General features: G+C 38.2%; 1 protein-coding gene and 1 pseudogene across 6 annotated transcripts in view; one reads left to right on the forward strand and one right to left on the reverse strand.

The window, feature by feature from the left end:
• USP34 (ubiquitin specific peptidase 34) overlaps positions 1-21,394 on the reverse strand; it is a 223,184-nt gene that overhangs the window by 50,416 nt on the left and 151,374 nt on the right. For 5 of the 6 annotated variants that reach the window (XR_008427014.2, XM_053925776.2, XM_053925777.2 and 2 more), the window contains 9 exons: positions 11,443-11,498; positions 11,224-11,344; positions 5,193-5,376; positions 4,051-4,214; positions 2,606-2,671; positions 1,102-1,248; positions 954-1,010; positions 789-866; positions 313-407 (listed from right to left, as the gene is read on the reverse strand). Coding sequence is in view for 5 of the 6 variants with exons in the window: in XM_053925776.2 (XP_053781751.1) it covers positions 313-407; positions 789-866; positions 954-1,010; positions 1,102-1,248; positions 2,606-2,671; positions 4,051-4,214; positions 5,193-5,376; positions 11,224-11,344; positions 11,443-11,498 (968 nt within the window). In the remaining variant the exon portion in view is untranslated. The remainder of the gene's footprint in view (positions 1-312; positions 408-788; positions 867-953; positions 1,011-1,101; positions 1,249-2,605; positions 2,672-4,050; positions 4,215-5,192; positions 5,377-11,223; positions 11,345-11,442; positions 11,499-21,394) is intronic. The other variant, XM_053925775.1, reaches the window with a different exon arrangement.
• Positions 1,649-1,788, forward strand: LOC112298200 (U2 spliceosomal RNA; annotated as a pseudogene).

The raw sequence follows: 21,394 nt of genomic DNA on the forward strand, positions 1-21,394 counted from the left end.
AGAGATTGAGAAGAGGATGTCTTCACTTCATGAGTAGACTTTTTCATGCTCTGTAAATACAGAGTAGAGAACTAAGTAATTAGACAGATCTTGGTAAATATTTGATTAATTGAAAGGGGAAAAAATATCTGAAATGTTTAAGGGTGCTTAAAGTATACTTCAGTAACTGAATGAAAAGCTACTACATGAGAATGAACTCCAAGCAAATGACCTTAACCTTAATCAGAGAATTTTAATTTATATGCCAAATTTGTGTTTTATTTCCATTTGGTGACTTATCAAAATGATAAACATATATTTTTTAAAAAATACCTTTTTTCAGCTCGTACTTTCTTCCCGCAATGAGAACAAGTATACATGTTGTCACCTTCTAAAGTATCTTTAATAGTAACTTCATCAAGAGATTCCTGTTATAAAACCACAGTTGAAAGTTTCATGTTATTTTCAACATTTAATAGTATGCAAAAATACAAAATATAGTAATTTTAACTTGACAGAATACAGAGGGAAACAAATTTTTAAAAAGTTGAATTCTTAATTTCAGTAAAACACTGTTTTCCACTCATGACAAAATGCTATAGGAATCTCACTAAATTTTTCAAATGTGAAGTATTTAAATTTTGATTAGGAAAAAAACTGGCTCTGTGATCTATCTTTAGTTCTTAATCTGAGTAGCACTGTATGAAGAAAATAGATGAAAATATTAACTTCAAGATGAGAAACATAAATCTGCTATGTACAATCAGTTAATAACAGGAAAAATTTGTAAAAACATATACATTACTCACATAAATGTTCTTCATATCAGCCACTTGGCACCTCACAGTATAAAACTCTTCAGCAGTCTGACTAACATGTTCACAATCCTGGTCAATCAAGAGTAAAATATGAGTAATTTATTATAAGCTAAAATACACATTAAAATTTCCAGAAAGAACATGTAGAACACTTACCAAGGACACAACATTGTTTGTAATTACACCTCCAAACAAACTTTTGACAGTATTTTTCTTAAAAAACAAACAAACAAACAAAAGTCAGCAATTAAAGTTGGGCAAATCTCTACAAATTTCAAAGAAGCTTCAGTATTCTGGTACTAACCAGTTCTGGAGACATTTCTTCAATTTTGGTAATAAGGTCGGTAAAAAACTCCGTCATATCTTTCTGCTCACCAGTATTCAGAGGCTGCTTATCCATGGTATATGTTTTACAAAAGGGTCTAGGATTATATGCTTTGCATTCACTCTCCTGTAAAGGCAAGGTGGGAGTGGGGGTAGGGAAAAGTATTACAAAATAACGAAACAAATGTAAGTCTCAAATAAAAATAAGAAAATTATCACAAGGTTCATGAATAAACATCAACACAACAATAAAACAGACAGTAAATCTATAAAGGTTTAAAATGCTCTCTTTTTCCATTTTTGTTTTATTTTTCATAATATTTTCAGTCATAGTCTTGGTGCCAGGAGATGCTTAAATTATCAAAAAGTAAAATTTTTTTATTTGTTCAAGTTTAGAAATTTCTAGAAAGTATTCTGAGGCTCAAACAATGCAGATTTATATTGTGAAGCATAAAATACAAAATCTTTGCAGGGTGAGTAAGTTTTACTTCAGATTGAACTTTTGTTTATTAATTTAAGTGTTTTCAATCACTTCTCAGCCTTTTGGCTAAGATCAAGTATAGTTCATATCAGTTTAAAAGTTTTCTCTCTTGACAGTTGAGATGGAATGTTCCAACTCTGTTAAACAGATATTAAAAGTGGAATCAAGGGATGACTAGTACTTTTCTAATTTTGTTAAAAATCTAATTTACTGAGTCTTTATCAGAAGCTGAAAAATACAAAAATAAATGATATAATTTCTGTCCCCATGATTCTAACAGGTAAGACAAGTGACTTTTAATACAAGTGGTAGGTATGACTGAGTTATGGTGACTTGGAGATACTTTATGGAATTCTTTGGTCTCTTAGATGAGATAATCATGTTGATTCTTGAAGGATGACAGAAAGAAGAAAATGGAGAAGAATGCTGAAGAAAGAGTGCCGTAGGCAGAAGGAGTAGCATAAACAACTACACAAGCAAAGAAACAACAGGGTGATGGACTTCAAAAGGCTTATATAGTTACTATGGAGTGAGGCTGAATTATGGGGAGTGATAATAAAGAAAGTTGAAGGGAAGAAGCAATATCACACGGTACGTGCAATGCTGATGAACCTGGATACTATTCTGTTCATAAGGAACCACTGAAAAGATTTAAACAGGGGAGTAATATCATAAGATTTGCTATTCTTTTAATGATTTATTACTTTTATAGTTTTTGAAGTAAGAATTAAGAAGGGAAAAAGAAATCAGTCAGAAAACTCTAAGCCTAAGGGGGGCCAGGGTGTGTGTGTGGCCCTGTCACGGAAAAGGAATTCTTCAAAGGACAGTAACAGGATGTATGTAACTGAGAAATGACTATTATGAATACCACTAAGTGACAAATTCAGTTTGAAAAATAAGAGTACATAGGACAAAGTCTATACAAATAAACTCTATTCAATGTTTCCTGCTTTGGTCAGAGGGCATATCTAATCAGTTTTTCATACACAATTCTCAAACATACCATTAAATATGTAAACATTTTTTGAAGCTCCAGAAGAGTGGTCTTGTGCTTCATATCTTCTGAATACTGAAAACCAAAAGAAAGCTTTCCATTAAAAGGAAGTATTACAATGTGCTTAACACTATCCATGTTTATTCTTTTAGCTGTGTGTAGAAAAAACAAAAACACACTCTATACTTTCTTTAGCAATTTTAACACTTAAAAATTGGAGTATTTTGTTCATTATATAAATACAGCCATCATTATAATGTAAAAAAAACTGAAAAATACATCTTAAAAAAGTCACTTTCTAGATTAATGCTGTTTTGGTGATTTTATGTTCATTATATATTGGTGATTTTCTAACAACAGACAACATCTAATGTGTGCAACAAAGTTGTTATCCACATATTTAAAAATACATTAGTTACATCTCACCCTCATTCAGTCATATCTTTACTTTTTCTAGAACAAATCCTTAATACAACAGAGGAATGCTGACCAAGATCTTTAATAATCCTCTAAATATCCAAATATCATTAACAGATTCAGGAATCTGGTCCAACTCACTAACTAGAGATTTAATCCTGAACAATAGGCTTAAAGGACAGTCCCACATTCATGCCAAACAATAATTAGATATACTCATCTCAAACAGTAGAGTAAACCTATGAAGTATCATCCTCATTACAAATTACTACCTGTCATAATTCTGAAGGTCTGATAGTCTCATGAAATAATAGGCCTCCCATGTGCCAAAAGCATATACTAGTTATTTGTATTAAGTGCAAGTAACATGGCTCTGTTGTTTAGGAGCTTATATTCAACTGAGGACATGAGATGAGGACCCTGAAACTGAAATCTACTCAACATATACTTACTACATGTTGATCTATATATGATCTCACTTAAAAGAGGAATCTAGTAAACAAAAGAAACTAGTGAGCAAAATAGAACCAGAGACATGGAACAGACTGACAGCAGCCAGAGGGGAGGGTGTGGGGGATGATGGAGGAAAGAAGGTGAAGGGGACTAGTCAAAGAACATGTATAAAGGACCCATGGACATGGACGACAGTATGGGTTTGACTGTGGGTGGGGAAGGCTGGGTAGAGGAGGGCAAATGGAAAAAAATTGGGACAACTGTAATAGAGTAACAAAAAATAAATTTAAAAAATATATTTATTTTCACTGAAAATATCATGTTTATTGTATACATTGAGTGTGTATATTCCACAATTGTTTTCCTTTGAGAAATTATACTACAATGTTAGTAGTAATCTACTGAAATGTAAAAATAATTAAAACACACATAGCATTAGCTAGTTATGTAACCAAACTTTATCATTTTCTTAAATTCATAAATTCCTTTCTCAAATATTTTAGTAAGTTAAAAAAATCTACATTTATCCACAAAATATTAAATTTTGTTTAACAGTTTTAATTTTTAAAGTGAGAAAACTGTACCTTAGCAGTGAAGACAGCCTGTCTTGCTTCAGGTATCATATAAAGTTGCTGAATAGTTGAAGCCAAGTAACAAGTAGCTCCAAGGTTAGTCAGGCCAACAAATCTACATTCAGCACGGACATCTTCGTGAGGCCAATAATCCCATTTATAAGGTGCGTGGGCTGCTGAAAAAAGAGGGAGAAAAAGATGTCCCCCAAACCAACTATTAAACATAATGTATTGCTTTTATTAACCACCACTACCTCCATTACATAATTAATATACATAAAACACTATGTATGGTAATTTTTTAAATCAGTAATAACACATAGTAAAACTAATTCATTCCCTAAAAACTCAAAGGACTATCACAACTTTATTTTCCTTAGTATAGGGAACCTATCTGTGTGGCACGGCAAATGTAGCCCAGCCCGATCCAGAAAACCAGAGGGGAGTGAGTCGGCACATAGGAACCGAGTCCATGGATCGGTTTTCCTGTAGGAAGTCAGGCATGCATTGTACCTAGGCTGCTTTGAGGCTTGCTTTTTACTAAAACTCCCTCACCCTGAATTGAGGCAGCAAATGTTTATTGCATATCTTTAAAGTAACCTCCTAAAATCTGTGCTAAACCTCCCAAGTATGGAGTGTAACCAGTTCAACCACCTTTCCCCTTGCATTTGCAAATTCTTTTTCTTTGAAGTCATTAGCAACATTCTTTCCTTTGTTACCTGTAAAAGGTAAATGAGGACCATCCTTGATGTAATGTACCCAGAAAAGCAATAAATGCCTGTCCAAACAGGGGTTGAGGCCCTCTCTCTCACTTAAGAAAGCGGCCATGCTGTCCCTTTTTCTCCACAGGACTTGTGTAGTCTATGTGATTTTGTTCATCACAGCCACAACACACAGACCCTGCGGGCCAGAGTCTGCATCGCCTTAGCACTAAATTATTTAACCAAAAAATGCTTAAGTACATCAGCTCTCTATAAAATGTCCTTCACACTGGTTTCTTAAAAAGAAAGTTTTTACTTTTTAACTTCAATAACATCCTAACAACAATCACTTATAAATGTTAAAGTGTGTGAACAGTGAATTCTTTTTTAAACTATGCAATTCGAAAATCTCCTTTCTCCACACAAGATTTAGAAATAAAGAAAAATCCTTACACTGCATGTGTTGTGCCATAACCCAGTTGTGTATTAGTCTGTAGTTCTCAACAGATCCCTTTACCATCTCTACTAACAAATCATAAGCAGCAGCTCTTGAAGAATGTGATTTGCACTTTGGCTGTTGTCTATCTTTTAGGCTAGGCAACAAAAACAGGAGATTGAAGATATCTCTTAAAAATTCCTAGAAAATAGAGAAAAACCAAGTAATTATCTAAACTTGAATATTATATTCAAAATATAATGACTAACTCAGCAGAATTATACAACAATCTATAATTTTCTAAAATGCTGTTTAAAAACTTAAAGCAGCACCATATATAATCATATTAAAGTCTTCCCAAGCTTCACTTCTCTTAGAGAAAACAAAATGGGTAAGGATCACCTTCACTCTTACCTCCCTCTTGACACCTAATATAGCTCATTCTTACAGATTCCCATCTCCAATGCTATCATTTTATGCTCCACTGAGTGACTCAACTTTTTGTTAAGGACTCATTACTCCCTATCTTGACTGCCTCTGCATTTACTTAAATTTCTCCTTATTTTTTCTAGTAGTAGTAGCAGCAGCAGCAGCAGCAGCAGCAGCAGTGGTAGGAAGAGTAGTAGCAGCCAAAGCAGCAACTTACTCATAATAAAAACCTTACGTGCCAGAGGACAATCAAAGGCCCCAAAGCAAAAAAAAAAAAAAAAAGAACCTTGTCTGGAGTCATAGAGTTGGCAGGTGCCAGAGTCAGGATTTAAGACATCAAACTCTTAATTTCCATACTAGTGAAGATCAAACTGAGGTGCAGTGTTTTACCACGTAAAATAACATTCTAGATATACCTTTTCCTAAATTTGATCTCCCTCAGAGTGAGTTACCTCCCCTACTTGTTCTTCCTTAATTTTCTTTGATAAATTAGTAAAGAACGAATTATGCCTCTCAGCCATCTCAAATACTACTATTGTACATTGTACTGGGGTATAAAACCTCCTGGGTTGCTGCACAGAAAAGAGGTAATAGGGTTAAGACTAAGAACCTGCTATCCTTAGAAAGTCTGGATCACAAGATTGGCCCTTGGCTGTCTTCTGGAACTTGTATGGTAAATAGTAACCTCCTCTGATATAAAACTTTCCCTAATTGATGAAAGTGGCTCACTCACTAGGCTGTTTGTGCTTGGTTTATGCTGAGTAACTGCTTTCTATTTGGGAGTCTGGAATTTCAGAGACTATGTCAGTTATGCAGACACTATGTGTCTGCACGACTCACTCCAATAAAAACCCTGGACTCCTAAGCTCAAGACAGCTTCCCTAGAAGGAAACACCACACACGCATTGTTACAGTCATTGCTGAGGGAATTAAGTACATTCTGTGTAAGTCCATTGGGAGAGGACTATCATAAGCATGTACTTGGTATCCACCAGACTTGGCCCCATGCTTTTCTTTTGCTGCTTTCATTTTGTATCATTTTGCTGTAATAAAGATTAGCTGTGACTACAACTACATGCTGAGTCCTTTGATTCCATCTAGTGAATTAGTAAGGCTTGGGTTGGTCTTGGAAACCTCTGACACAACTACCAAACAAAGGACACTTTGAAATATTTTCCCATTAATGACCTCATGTCTTCCATCTCACTATTATCAAAGAAATAATAAAACACAGTTCCTAACTTTGGCTAAGAAATATAGAAAGTAAATACATTCTTACTTCATATGGTAGAGCAATTAAAATCTTGTCTGTCTTACAATTCAAAGGTGAGATGACTGTCTTGGACACAAAGTAACGCATGTACATGAACTAGAAAATAAAATCAATTTCCCTCAAAAAGAAAGGGACCTGACTAGAAACTAGTTAATAATGCACTATCTTTGCCAATGAGTCTAGATATAGAAATTCAGTGAGTTAAATAGCTGTCACTCCAAAGTTCTAAAAAAATATATTCAAAGGCTATGATAAGAAGAAAGGCTATTTTGGGAGTTCTGGACAAGATGGAGGCATCGGCAGTAGTGCTTCACTTCCTCGCACAACCAAAAGAAGGATAACAACCAATTTTTTTAAAAAAGAACAGCCCTGGCTGGTGTAGCTCAGTGGACTGAGCACGGGCTACAAACCAAAGGGTCACCAGTTGAATTCCCAGTCAGGGCACATGCCTGGGCTGAGGGCCATATGAGAGGCAACCACACACTGACATTTCTCTTCCTCTCTTTCTCCTTCCCTTCCCCTCTCTCTAGAAATAAATGAAGAAAATCTTTAAAACAAAAAAACAAAGAACAACCACAACTGCCAGAAAATCAAACTGCACGGAAGTCCAACAACCAAGGAGTTAAAGAAACATTCATCCGGAATGGTAGAAGGGGCATAGATGGAAAGCTGGAGCAGAGAGGACAGGTGGCAAGGCAAGGCAGACCACACAGGTGATCCCACATTCATGCAGATAAGCTGCAAGGAACGACAGGGGAGTAGGACAGATGGGGAAACCCAGGGTTTCAGAATGGGAAACTGAAGACTCAAAACTACTGGTGTAAAAATCTATAGGGACTGCAGCAGTGGGGGAAACTCCCAATCTCACATGAGAGTCCACTGGAGACAGTCATAGGGTCCTAAAATGTACACAAACCCACCCACCTGCAAAGCAGCACCTGAAAGGGTACAATCCAACTGGGGAAAGTGAGGGAAGTGATGGAAAGTGAGACTAGAGCCAAGCAAGTGGCATTGTTCCCTCTCTGACCCCCTCCCCCACAGACAATACTACAATGCACCAAAGAGGGTTTCCTGCCCTGGCAAGTACCTAAGGCTTCAGCCCTTACCACATAACAGGTACGCTGGGACAACGAAATATGGCCAAAATGAAAGAGCAGATCAAAACTCCAGAGAAGAAGTAAGCAAGGAGGAGACAGACAACCTATCTGATGCAGAGTTCAAAACACTGGTAATCAAGGTGCTCACAGAAATAGTTGAGCTTTGTCACAAAATGAAGGAAGAAATGAAGGCTACACAAAGTGAAATAAAGGGAAATATATTGGGAACCAACAGTGATGGTTAGGACACCAGGACTCAAATCAGCAACCTGGAACAAAAAGGAAGAAATAAACATCCAACTGGAACAGAATGAAGAAACGAGAATTCAAAAAAAATGAGGAGAGGCTTAGGAACCTCCAGGACAACTTCAAACACTCCAACATCTGAATCATAGGGGTTCCAGAAGAAAAGGAACAGCAAGAAATTGAAGTCTTATTTGAACAAATAATGAAGGAAAACTTCCCCAATCTGGTGAAGGAAATAGACTTGCATGAAGTCTAGGAAGCTCAGAGTCCCAAAGAAGTTGGACCCAAGGAGGAACAAAGGAAGGCACCTCATAATTAAGTTACCAAAGATGAAAGATAAGGAGAGAATCTTAAAATCAGCAAGAAAAAAGGAGACAATTACCTACAAAGGAATGCCCATAAGACTATTAGCTGATTTCTCAAAAAAGGAAAGAAGGCAAGAAGGGGCTGGAAGGAAGTATTCCAAGTCATGAAAGGCAAGGACCTACATCCAACCTTACTCTATCCAGCAAAGCTATCATTTAGAATGGAAGGGCAGATAAAGTGCTTCCCAGATAAGGTAAAGTTAAAGGAGTTTATCATCACCAAGCCCTGTTGTATGAAATGTTAAAGGGACTTATCTAAGAAAAAGAAGATGATCAGAGATACAAACAGTAAAATGACAACAAACTCACAACTATCAACAACCAAACCTAAAAGAACAGAAACAAAAACAAAAATAAACTAAGCAAACAACTGTAACAGGAGTAGATTCACAGAAATAAGATCACATAGAGGGTTATCAGCGGGGAGGGGGAGGGAGGAGAATGGGGGGAAAGGTACAAAGAGTAAGAAGCATAAATGGTAGGGACAAAATAGACAGAGGGAGGTTAAGAATAGTATGGGAAATGGAGAAGCCAAAGAACTTATATGTATGACCTATGGACATGAACTACGGCAGGGGAATGATGATGGGGGGAGGGGTACAGGGCAGAGGGGAATAAAGGAGAGAAAAAAAATGGGACAACTATAATACCATCAATAAAATATAGTTTTAAAAAAGATAGTAGAATGTCTGTAGCAAATTATGATAACAGTAATTTGAGAAGACACTAAATTTTGATTTTTTTTCTTTAACAATTTTATTGAGGTATAATTCATATACTGTGCAATTCATCCATTAAGATTTAATTTTAGCACCACCTTTAAACTAGGCTTTAAAAAATAAAATTAAATGCACACAAAAAAGTAATAACTTCAAAAAGGTTTAATTCTGACTCCAACTAAGCAAAAACATTAAAAAATATATATATAGTTGATCTCACAAAAAAAAAAATTGGTATAATTTTGATTCATTCACACAGCTATTGTCACATTGGCTGTTGTCATTTTTTTATTTAAGCATCTAAGGAGAAATGCAGTCAGTGCCCATGACTAAATAGGTATTTCATGTTTTAAAAATTCTTGGAGCACACTGGTTCAAAATCACTGTCATGTAGTATGTCTGAGAATATAAAATGAAACAATCTTCTGTAGAGTGATGTATTCTGATTAAAATAAATCAAATTTAAGAATTTATGTAACAGGTGTGCAAAGCTGTACCCTGCACAGCATTTTTTAAACTAACAACATGTCAATAAAAATTATTTTCCTCATGTATTTTTTACATGTGTTTATTAGTGTATTCATTTTTAAGTGAAGAAAGCAGATCACAGAATGCTGTTTTCATAACATAAATTACATACTTGTATATTTATTATATCCACAAAAAGTCCTAGAAGGCCATCACCAGGCAACATGGGAAACCGAACTAAATATAATAATTTTCTCTTTGTACTATCTGAAATTTTCTTCTTTACTTATGATTTTTGCTTTATAATGTTGTTATCAGAAAAACTGATTTCTGTTTTAGAATAACAGTTCTACATTGGTTTATATATAATACAAAACTTTAAAACTCTCAACAAAGTGGGAATAGAGGGAACATACCTCAACGTGATAAGACTACCTACGACAAACTTATAGCCAACTAACAAAAACAAACAAACGAAAAACTTCAACCAGCAAAATTATAAATCAATCAAATTGTTCTCAATGGTTATAATAAAAAAATGAAAGAAGGACCTAAAAGAAAAAGCACAGGAAAGAACTTTCTGGAATAGGGGAAGTAGCACAGATTTAAGCTTGGTAAGACTATCCCCTTAGTTTATCTCAAGAATCTGTAGTCTATGCCTCGGGAACAATCTTCCATCCTTTTGGTAATTTTTGTGATTTCTGACACAATCAATGACCTCAAGAAAACCCTCTAAACCACACCTCAATTGGTGCAAGCAATGACAAAAGTGCCAATGGGAAGAGTAAGCAACTCAATTTAAAGTGTAGTTAGACATTTGTTAGTGTAGAGTCATTAAGTGTATCAAATATTCAATGACAGGTTTTATGTTAAATGGGCCTTTAAATATAAAACCAATAATATGGCCAATCTATAATGACTAGTTATTAAATCTATTGTGTAAGTTACTATTCAAAATATTCAATCCCACAAATTATACTACTGAAGTAGAGGCTGTCTCTCTACATACAGTCGCAAAAATTAAAACTTGTTTCTGGCCCTGGCTGGTATGGCTCAGTGGACTGAGTGCCGTCCTATGAACCAAAGGGTCAACAGTTCCATTCCCATTCAGGGCTGTGGGCCCGGTTCCAACTATGGGGTGCACGAGAGGCAACCACACATTGATGTTTCTCTCCCTCTCTTTCTCTGTCCCTTTTCCTCTCTCTAAAAATAAATAAATAAATAAAAATCTTTATAGAAAAACAATAACTTGTTTCTGCATTCTAAAAATAAGCCTAAGGTTTATAATATTTTTAGGATACATTTTATTCAAAGTTCACTTTTCCTGACAGCAATAAAGGTCTAGCAAACTTTACATCCATATGTTTAAGGAAACTTCACATATCCACATACAATACAATAAAAATTTTCAATCACATTTCACATAGACATCTGGATGTCTTAATACATACCTGTCCTTCCCTTGAAAATTTAAAGGGTGGTTTGTGTTTAATAACACTTGTTGCAAGTCTGAGGAGTCCTGTAAGCCCATCATCTTCTATGTTACCATCCTGATGATCAAGTATCTCTCTGCTACAAAACAAGAATACAAGCAAAAGAAGATAGTTCACATAATTATGTCCTTTATCTTTCCACAACAACATAATGGTCAATTTCACATGAAATTTTACCTTCGAATGCAGTCAGCCAAATGTCGTGCCAAAGCATCTAAGTCAAGGAGCGTTGTCTTAATTCAAAGAGAAAATACAAAATTCAAATATAAATTTGTATGTTTAGTAGTTCAGAGATTATTAAAACAACAAAAAATATCCATTCCCTGTAAATAATAATAATTTGGTTCTCCCAAGTTTATTACTATACCTATTAAGTAATAAATAAATCATTACTTAAACATGATGTCAAATGAATAAAATTACAGTTGTAAACACATCCTTGATAGTCCTTTAAAAAAGATACAATGGAATGTCTATAACAAATTATGATCACCGTAGTAATTTGTTGAGAAGAGACTAACGTATGTTGTTCTTTTTTCTTTAACAATTTTATTGAGGTATAATTTACATATTGTACAATTCACCCATTATGGTTTAATTTTAACACCACTTTTAAACTAGGCTTTAAAAATAAACTTAAATGGGCACAGTTAAATATTTCAAAAATCTTTCATTCTCATTATAACTAAGCAAAAAAAATTAAAATAGATTTTGTAAAACAGAATTTAAAAGGATTCTCAGAGAATCTTGATCTCTATAAAGGAAAATAACTGTGGCAAGCAAAAAAAATATAGATTCCTGAGAACCAAGATGGCGGCATAAGTAGACACACTGCGCCTCCTTGCACAACCAGAACTGACAGAAAATCGAATGGTAAGGAAGTCCGACACCAAGGAAATAAAAAATAAACATTCATCTAGACTGATAGGGGAGGCAGAGAGGACTCGTGTTGCGGGGGCCGGACCCAGAGACTGGCAGAGTGTGGGACAAACGGGGCAGGCAGTCTGACCACTAGCCGACCCTGCGGCCCTACAGTTGCACACAGATACACCGAGAGGGCTGGACTCTGAGTGGCAGAGAATGGGGCAGGCAGAGCGGTGGGTAGCAGACCCTGCGGCCCCACATTCGTGATTAGATAACCAGGATGACTGGCGGGGGAGCGAAGCAGACCACGCAACCCAGGGCTCCAGCGCGGGGAAATAAAGCCTCAAACCTCTGATTGAAAACACCCGTGGGGGAGGATTAAGAAGATGGCGGCGAGATAGGTGGGAGCAGAGCGAACAGCCAACAGTATTCCGGTACATATGAAGATCGGCGACCAAAGATAGAGGACATTGAAAGATCAGATGGTAAGAAGAGTGCTTAAGGACAATAAGGTCCCCGGGACCCGCGGGAACCAGGGCGGCTGAAGCCCCAGCCCGGGTGCAGGGTCTGCTGCAGGATTCTTGGGAGACAGCCAGGCTGAGCTGTGAGCAGCCAGGTGCTTGTTTGGACCAGGGGGGCTTGAATAGGAAGAATTTCTCAAAAAGGAAAAGAAAATAGAGGCACGTAGTAGCTAGTTAGAGAACTCTCTGCAGCAGCCGCGGCCTCTGGCGCCCCTACCCCCTCAGCCCCTGGACTGTGAAGGCAGAAAAGCAGGCCCGGCTCTCACCTGAACCCCGGCTGGCGGGCACCCAAATTAGCGGACTAGGGGCCCACAACTGAAACTCCGGGGTGAGCACGCGCCCTGATAAGCGGCCCGGCTGCCTGGGCGCCAGACCCAAAGTGCCCCAGTGGGTGCATACCCCAATCAGTGGCCTGGGGCCCACACCTGAAACCTCGGGTGGGCGTGCGCCCTGATAAGCGCCCAGCTACCTGGGCGCACATACAAAAAGCTCCTGGGTAGGCGCGCAACTGGATCAGTGGCTGGCTGCCCCCTTGCACAGACCCAAAGCGGAGGATCGGCAACCCACCCAAGTCCAAAGCGGAGATCGGCCACACAACCCGATCAAGGGCCTGGCTGCCTGCAGGCGACCACACCCAAAAGCACGGGTTCTAAAAAACTCCTACATAGCCCCTGCGCACAGAACTCTGCAGGGCCTACTGGCTCTCTAGGAGGAAGGCAGAATGCCCAGCAGAGGGGAGCTGCAGGGCTAGGGGAGACTGCATTCCCCGGAAAGACTCGACCCAGTAGGGGGCTGAACTACCCCATAGCAGTACCGAGAGCCCCTAGCATCTAAGACAGCAGAGAGCAAGAAGCTGGAATGTGAGTTGCCCCTAATTGGTGCAACTCAAGGACAGCACAGCTGGTGAACTAAAGGCCTAGTAGGGAGCAGAAGGACCCGGAGGAACTAGACTGAAGGCTGAACAACAGCGAAGAGTATGGCTCAGGAAGGGAGAAAAGTGAAACCAATCCTTCCAACCACCCCCTCTCCCTCCGTTCCACAGACAGGAAGACCAGCAGAACTAACCTGACTGGTTTAAAGCCAGCAGAATTTTTTTTTTTTTCTTTCCTCCTTTCCCCCTGAATTCCTTCTTCCTTTCTGTTCTTTCTTTTTTTTATTCCTTATTCCTTCCATCCTGTACCTTTTTTATTCCTTCTTCCTGCCTTCTTTTATTTATTCTGTTGTTTTAATTTTTGTTAAAATTCCTTATCTTGCCTCCGATCTTTCTTTATTCCTTCTTCCTTCCTTCCTTTCCTTCTCTATTCCCTTTTTCCCTCCTTCCCTTCTCCTCCCCCCCCCCCCCCCGCCCACTTCTTTCTCTTCTTCCCACAGGTGAGACAATAAAACCTGGAGCTCTGAAAAGACCAGAGTTAGACCGTGTTACACCCATAAAGGTCAGCTCAAGACCAGTGAGCACAAGAGATTAAGGAGACAGCACCACTGAATCCCACTGGCATTCTACCATAGAAGTTCATACCATAAACCCAGGGAGTCAGAACAGATCAATTTAAGAAGGAGAGGCTAACAAGAAGAGTCTCACAAACAATGGGAAGACAAAGAAACAATTCCCAAATGAAAGGAAAGGAGGAAGCCTCAGAAAAAATGCTAACTGAAAAAGAGGCAAGTCAACTATCAGATACTGAGTTCAAAGCAATGGTCATCAGGAAGCTCACTGAGCTCTCTGAGCTCAAAGAGAACTACCAGAAACTAGAGGGAAACTACAATGAACTCTCTGCAAACTATATCAACATGAAAAAGGAACCAGAAACTATCAACAAGGGCCAAGAGGAAATGAAGAATACAATTTCTGAATTGAAGAACACAGTAGAAGGAATGAAAAGCAGACTTGATGAAGCAGAGGATCGGATCAGCGAGCTGGAGGACAAAGTAGAAAAAAACACCCAGAAAGAGCAAGAAAAGGAAAAGCGGCTCAGAAAGAATGAAGAGGCAATAAGGGAAATGCAGGACAACATGAAACGTATATCCGTTATATAGGAATACCAGAAGGAGAAGAAGAAGAGCAAGGGATAGAAAACCTGTTTGAAAAAGTAATGATGGAAAATTTCCCTAATCTGAGGAGAGAAAAAGTCACCCAAATCCAGGAAAAACAGAGTCCCAAGCAAGAGGAACCCAAAGAGACCCACTGCAAGACACATCATAATTAAAATGGCAAATTTCCAAGACAAAGAGAGGATCTTAAAGCCAGCAAGGGAGAAAAAGGAAGTAACATACAAGGGAGCCCCAATAAGGTTAGCAACTGACTTCTCAATGGAAACACTCCAAGCCAGAAGAGAATGGCAAAAAATACTCCAAGTAATGAGAAACAGAGGCCTGCAACCAAGGCTACTTTACCCAGCAAGGCTCTCAATCAAGACAGAAGGCCAAATAAAGAGTTTCCCAGACAAAAGAAGTCTAAAAGAATACACTTCCACCAAACCAGCTCTGCAAGAGATGCTAAAGGGACTGCTTTAAGGAAAGGAAGGAAAAGAGAAAGACAGAGGAACACAGGTAGGAAATAATGGCAATGAATAACTACCTATCGATAATAACCTTAAACGTAAATGGATTAAATGCTCCAATCAAAAGACATAGAATAGCTGAATGGATAAGAAAACATGACCCACACATATGCTGCCTACAAGAGACCCATCTCAGGACAAAAGACTTACACAGACTGAAAGTGAAGGGCTGGAAACAAATTTTCCAAGCAAACGGACAGGGAAAAAAAGCAGGGGTAGCAATACTCATATCAGACAAAACAGACTTCCAAAGAAGGGCCATAAAGAGAAACCCCGAAGGTCACTTCATAATACTCAAAGGAAGAATCCACCAAGAAGACATAAACATTGTAAATATATATGCTCCCAACATAGGAGCACCCAAATACATAAAGAAAATCTTGGAGGATTTCAAGAAAGATATTGATAGCAACACAATTATAGTAGGGGACTTTAACACCCCAACTATCAAAAATGGACAGGTCTTCCAAACAAAATGTGAACAAGGATATGGTGTCACTTCACAATACCCTAGAGGAAATGGACTTAACTGATATATATAGAGCTTTTCATCCCAAAGAAGCAAAATACACATTCTTTTCAAGTGTACATGGAACTTTTTCAAAGATAGACCACATGATAGGACACAAAGCAAGCCTGAACAAATTCAAGAAAATTGAAATCATATCAAGCATTTTCTCTGACCACAAGGGACTGAAACTAGAAACCAACCCCAAAGGAAAAAACCCCAAACACTCAAAATCATGGAGACTGAATAGCATGCTATTAAACAATGAATGGGTCAAGAACGAGATTAGGGAAGAAATCAAAAACTTTCTGGAAACAAATGAAAATGAACTCACAACAACCCAAAACCTATGGGACACAGCAAAGGCAGTCCTGAGAGGGAAGTTCATAGCAATACAGGCCTACCGTAAAAAGATAGAAACATTTCAAATAAAACAACCTAACCCTACGCCTACAAGAACTGGAGGAACAACAACAAAGACAGCCCAGAGCAAGCAGAAGGAAGGAAATAACCAAGATCAGAGCAGAGTTAAATGACATAGAGAATAAAAGCACAATTCTAAGGATCAATGAATCCAGGAGCTGGTTCTTTGAAAAGATAAACAAAATTGACAAGCCTTTAAGTAGGCTCATCAAGAAGAAAAGAGAGAGGATCCAAATAAACACAATTAAAAATGAAAGAGGAGAGATTACAACTGATACCACAGAAATACAAAGGATTGTAAGAAATTACTACGAAGAACTGCATGCTAAGAAATTTGAAAACCTAGATGAAATGGGACACATTTCTAGAAAAATATAATCTTCCAAAACTGAATGAAGAAGCAGCAGAAAACCTGAACAGACCAATAACAGCAGACGAAATTGAAGCAGTCATCAAAAAACTCCCAACACACAAAAGCCCTGGACCAGATGGTTTCACAGGAGAATTCTACAAAGCACTGAAGGAAGAGCTAACCCCTATCCTTCACAGACTATTCGAAAAAATCCAAACAGATGGAAGACTCCCAAACTCTTTTTATGAAGCCAGCATCATCCTAATCCCAAAACCAGATAAAGACACAACGAAGAAAGAAAACTTCAGGCCAATATCGCTGATGAACATAGACGCAAAAATTCTCAACAAAATATTGGCAAACCGAATCCAGCAATACATTAAAAAGATCATACACCATGACCAAGTGGGATTCATCCCAGGGATGCAAGGATGGTACAATATTCGCAAATCAATAAACATAATACATCACATCAACAACAGCAAAGACAAAAATCACATGATCATATCAATCAATAGATGCGGAAAAAGCATTTGATAAGATACAGCACCCATTTCTGATGAAAACACTCAGCAAAATGGGAATACAGGGAGCATTCCTCAACATAATAAAGGCCATATATGAGAGACCTACAGCCAACATCATACTCAATGGACAAAAACTTAGAGCTTTCCCACTAAGATCAGGAACAAAACAAAGATGCCCTCTCTCACCACTCCTATTCAACATAGTATTGGAAGTCCTAGCCACAGCAATCAGACAAGAAAAAGCAATAAAAGGCATCCAAATTGGAAAGGAGGAAATGAAACTGTCACTGTTTGCAGACGACATGATAGTGTACATGGAAAATCCTATAGACTCCACCAAAAAACTACTCGACCTAATAAATGAATTTGGCAAAACAGCTGGATACAAAGTCAATACTCAGAAATCAAAGGCATTCCTGTATACCAACAACGAAACTGCAGAAACAGAAATCAGGAAAAAAATCCCATTTGATATAGCAACAAGAAAAATAAAGTACCTAGGAATAAACCTAACCAAGGAGGTAAAAGACCTGTACTCAGAAAACTACACAACACTGAAGAAAGAAATTAAGGAAGACACAAACAAATGAAAGCATGTACCATGCTCATGGATTGGAATAATTAACATCATCAAAATGGTCATACTACCCAAAGCAATTTATAGATTCAATGCAATCCCTATCAGAGTACCCATGACATATTTCACAGATATAGAACAAACATTTCAGAAATTTATATGGAAGCATAAACGACCCCGAATAGCTGCAGCAATTTTGAGGAAGAAGAACAAAGCAGGAGGGATCACAATACCTGATATCAAACTGTATTACAAGGCCACTGTAATCAAAACAGCCTGGTACCAGCATAAAAACAGGCACATAGACCAATGGAACAGAACAGAGAGCCCAGAAATATACTCAAGTCTTTACGGTCAATTAATATTTGACAAAGGAGGCAGAAGCATAAAATGGAGCAAAAACAGCCTCTTCAACAGATGGTGTTTGGAGATTTGGACAGCTACGTGCAAAAAAATGAAACTCGATCACCAACTTACACCATACACAAAATAAACTCAGGATGGATAAAAGACTTAAATATAAGTCGTAACACCATAAAAGTCCTCGAGGAAAACATTGGCAGGAAAATCTCAGAGATTCCACGCAGCAACATCCTCACAGACATGTCCCCTAAAGCAAGGGACATAAAGGAAAGAATAAACAAATGGGACCTCATCAAAATAAAAAGCTTCTGATGGCTAAAGAAAACAGCACCAAATTACAAAGAGAAACAACAGTATGGGAAAACATATTTGCTAATGATACCTCAGACAAGGGCCTGATCTCCAAAATATATAAAGAACTCACACAACTCCACTCCAGGAAGACAAACAACCCAATTAAAAAATGGGCAAAGGACTTGAACAGACACTTCTCCGAGGAAGACATACAGAGGGCCCAGAGACATATGAAAAGATGCTCAGCATCACTAGCCATCAGAGAGATGCAAATTAAAACCACAATGAGGTACTATCTCACACCAGTCAGAGTGGCCAACATAAACAAATCAACAAACAAATGTTGGAGAGGATGCGGAGAAAAGGGAACCCTAGTGCACTGTTGGTGGGAATGCAGACTGGTGAGGCCACTGTGGAAAACAGTATGGAATTTCCTCAAAAACTAAAAATGGAACTGCCCTTTGACCCAGCAATTCCACTGCTGGGATTATACCCTAAGAACCCTGAAACACCAATCCAAAAGAACCTGTGCACCCCAATGTTCATAGCAGCACAATTTACAATAGCCAAGTACTGGTAGCAACCTAAGTGCCCATCGGCAAACAAGTGGATCCAAAAACTATGGTATATTTACACAATGGAATTCTACGCAGCAGAGAGAAAGAAGGAGCTTATACCCTTTGCAACAGCATGGGTGGAACTGGAGAGCATTATGCTAAGTGAAATAAGCCAGGCGGTGAGGGACAAATACCATATGATCTCATCTTTAACTGGAACATAATCATTAGAAGAAAAAAGCAAACAAAATATAACCAGAGACATTGAAGGTAAGAACAATCTAACAATAGCGGGGGGGGGGGGCAGTGGGAAGAGGGGATTATAGGAACTACTATAAAGGACACATGGACAAAATCAAGGGGTAGGGTGGAGGTGGGGGAGGGAGGTGGGTTCAGCTGGGGTGGGTTGGAGGGATGGGGACAAAAGGCATACAACTGTAATTGAACAATAATAAAAATTAAAAAAAAAAAAAGAAGAAAACACCCATGGGTGTTGGGGCGGCAGCAGGAGAAACTCCCAGCCTCCCAGGAGAGGTCCTTGGAGAGACCCACAGGGGCCTAGAGCGTACACAAGCCCACCCACTCAGGAACCAGCACCAGAGGGGCCCAATTTCATTGTGGGTAGCATAGGGAGTGACTGAAATCCGGCAGAGAGTGGAGCGGGCACCATTGCTCCCTCTCGGCCCCTCTCCCACGTACAGCGTCACAGCACAGCGAACAATGTTACCCTGCCCCGGGGAACACCTAAAGCTCCGCCCCTTTAAGTAACAGAAGCACCAAGATCAAAAAAAAATGACCCAAATGACAGAACACTTCAAAGCTCCAGAAATAATTCAACTAAGCAGCGAACAGATAGCCAACAGATAGCCAACCTATCAGATGCACACTTCAAAACACTGGTAATCAAGAAGCTCACGGAATTGGTTGAATTTGGTCGAAAACTAGATGAAAAAATGAAGGCTATGCTAAGAGAGATAAAGGAAAATGTACAGGGAACCAATAGTGATGGTAAGGAAACTGGGACTCACATCAATGGTGTGGGCCAGAAGGAAGAAAGAAACATCCAACCAGAAAAGTATGAAGAAACAAGAATTCAGAAAAATGAGGAGAGGCTTAGAAACCTCCAGGACATCTTGAAACATTCCAACATCCGAATTATAGGGGTACCAGAAGGAGAAGTGGAAGAACAAAAAATTGAAAACTTATTTGAACAAATAATGAAGGAGAACTTCCCTCACCTGGGAAAGGAAATATACTTCCAGGAAGTCCAGGAAGCTCACAGAGTCCCAAAGAAGCTGGACCCAAGGAGGAACACACCAAGGCACATCATAATTATATTACCCAAGATTAAAGAGAATGAGAGAATCTTAGAAGCAGCAAGAGAAAAGAACACAGTTACCTACAAAGGAGTTCCCATAAGACTGTCAGCTGATTTCTCAAAAGAGACCTTACAGGCAAGATGGGGCTGGAAAGAAGTATTCCAAGTCATGAAAGGCAGGGACCTACATCCAAGATTGCTCTATCCAGCAAAGCTATCATTTAGAATGGGAGGGAAGATAAAGTGCTTCCCAGATAAGGTCAAGTTAAAGGAGTTCATCATCACCAAGCCCTTATTATATGAAATGTCAAAGGGAGTTACCTAAGAAAAAAAAGATAAAAAATATGAACAGTAAAAATGACAGCAAACTCACAGTTATTAACAACCACACCTAAAACAAAAACAAAAGCAAACTAAGCAAACAACTAGAACAGGAACAGAACCACAGAAATGGAGATCACATGGAGGGTTATCAACAGGGGAGTGGGTGGGGGAGAGAGGGGAAAAGGTACAGAGAATAAGTGGCATAAATGATAGGTGGAAAATAGACAGGGGGAGGGTAAGAATAGTGTAGGAAATGGAGAAGCCAAAGAACTTATAAGTATGACCCATGGACATGAACTACAGGTGGGGGGGAATGTGGGAGGGAGGGGGTGGGCAGGATGGAGTGGAGTGAGGGGGGGAAATGGGACAACTGTAATAGCATAATCAATAATTACATTAAAAAATATATATAGACAGATTCCTAGTTTATAGATTCCTAATTTAAATATTCAGCCCCAGGTTAAAAAAATCAATGTTTATCTGGCATCAAATCAATAAATCAAAACATATTCAATATTAATTTTTGTAATTATTTCCCAAATGCAAAGTAGAAAACTTTAAGAATTCATATGTAAACTATTTCTTAAAAGTAGAAAGTTCAAACACTACAAGATATTTCAAATGTAAAGTGTGTATACTGCACTGTGATCAAAATACATTTAAAAAAAATGAAAGAAAATGTTTCCTAAATATTTATATGTATCTTCTTCAAGTGTTTCTCATTTCTTCTCAGATCATTTAGATGCATTTTAGGTTACTAAATTTATAAAGGAAAAAAACCAAAAGACTTTATGTGCCAAGTCTGTTTTTGAAATCAACTTGTTTTAAAGAATACTTTGTTTAGATCAAAATATTTTAGTCTCGTATAAGAAAATTAGTAGAACAGCACACCGATAGTGGTTGTTTAGCTTAAAATAACTTCATTTAAATTGCAATTTTATTT

Source organism: Desmodus rotundus, chromosome 5, assembly GCF_022682495.2.
Source record: "Desmodus rotundus isolate HL8 chromosome 5, HLdesRot8A.1, whole genome shotgun sequence".
NCBI lineage: Eukaryota > Metazoa > Chordata > Mammalia > Chiroptera > Phyllostomidae > Desmodus > Desmodus rotundus.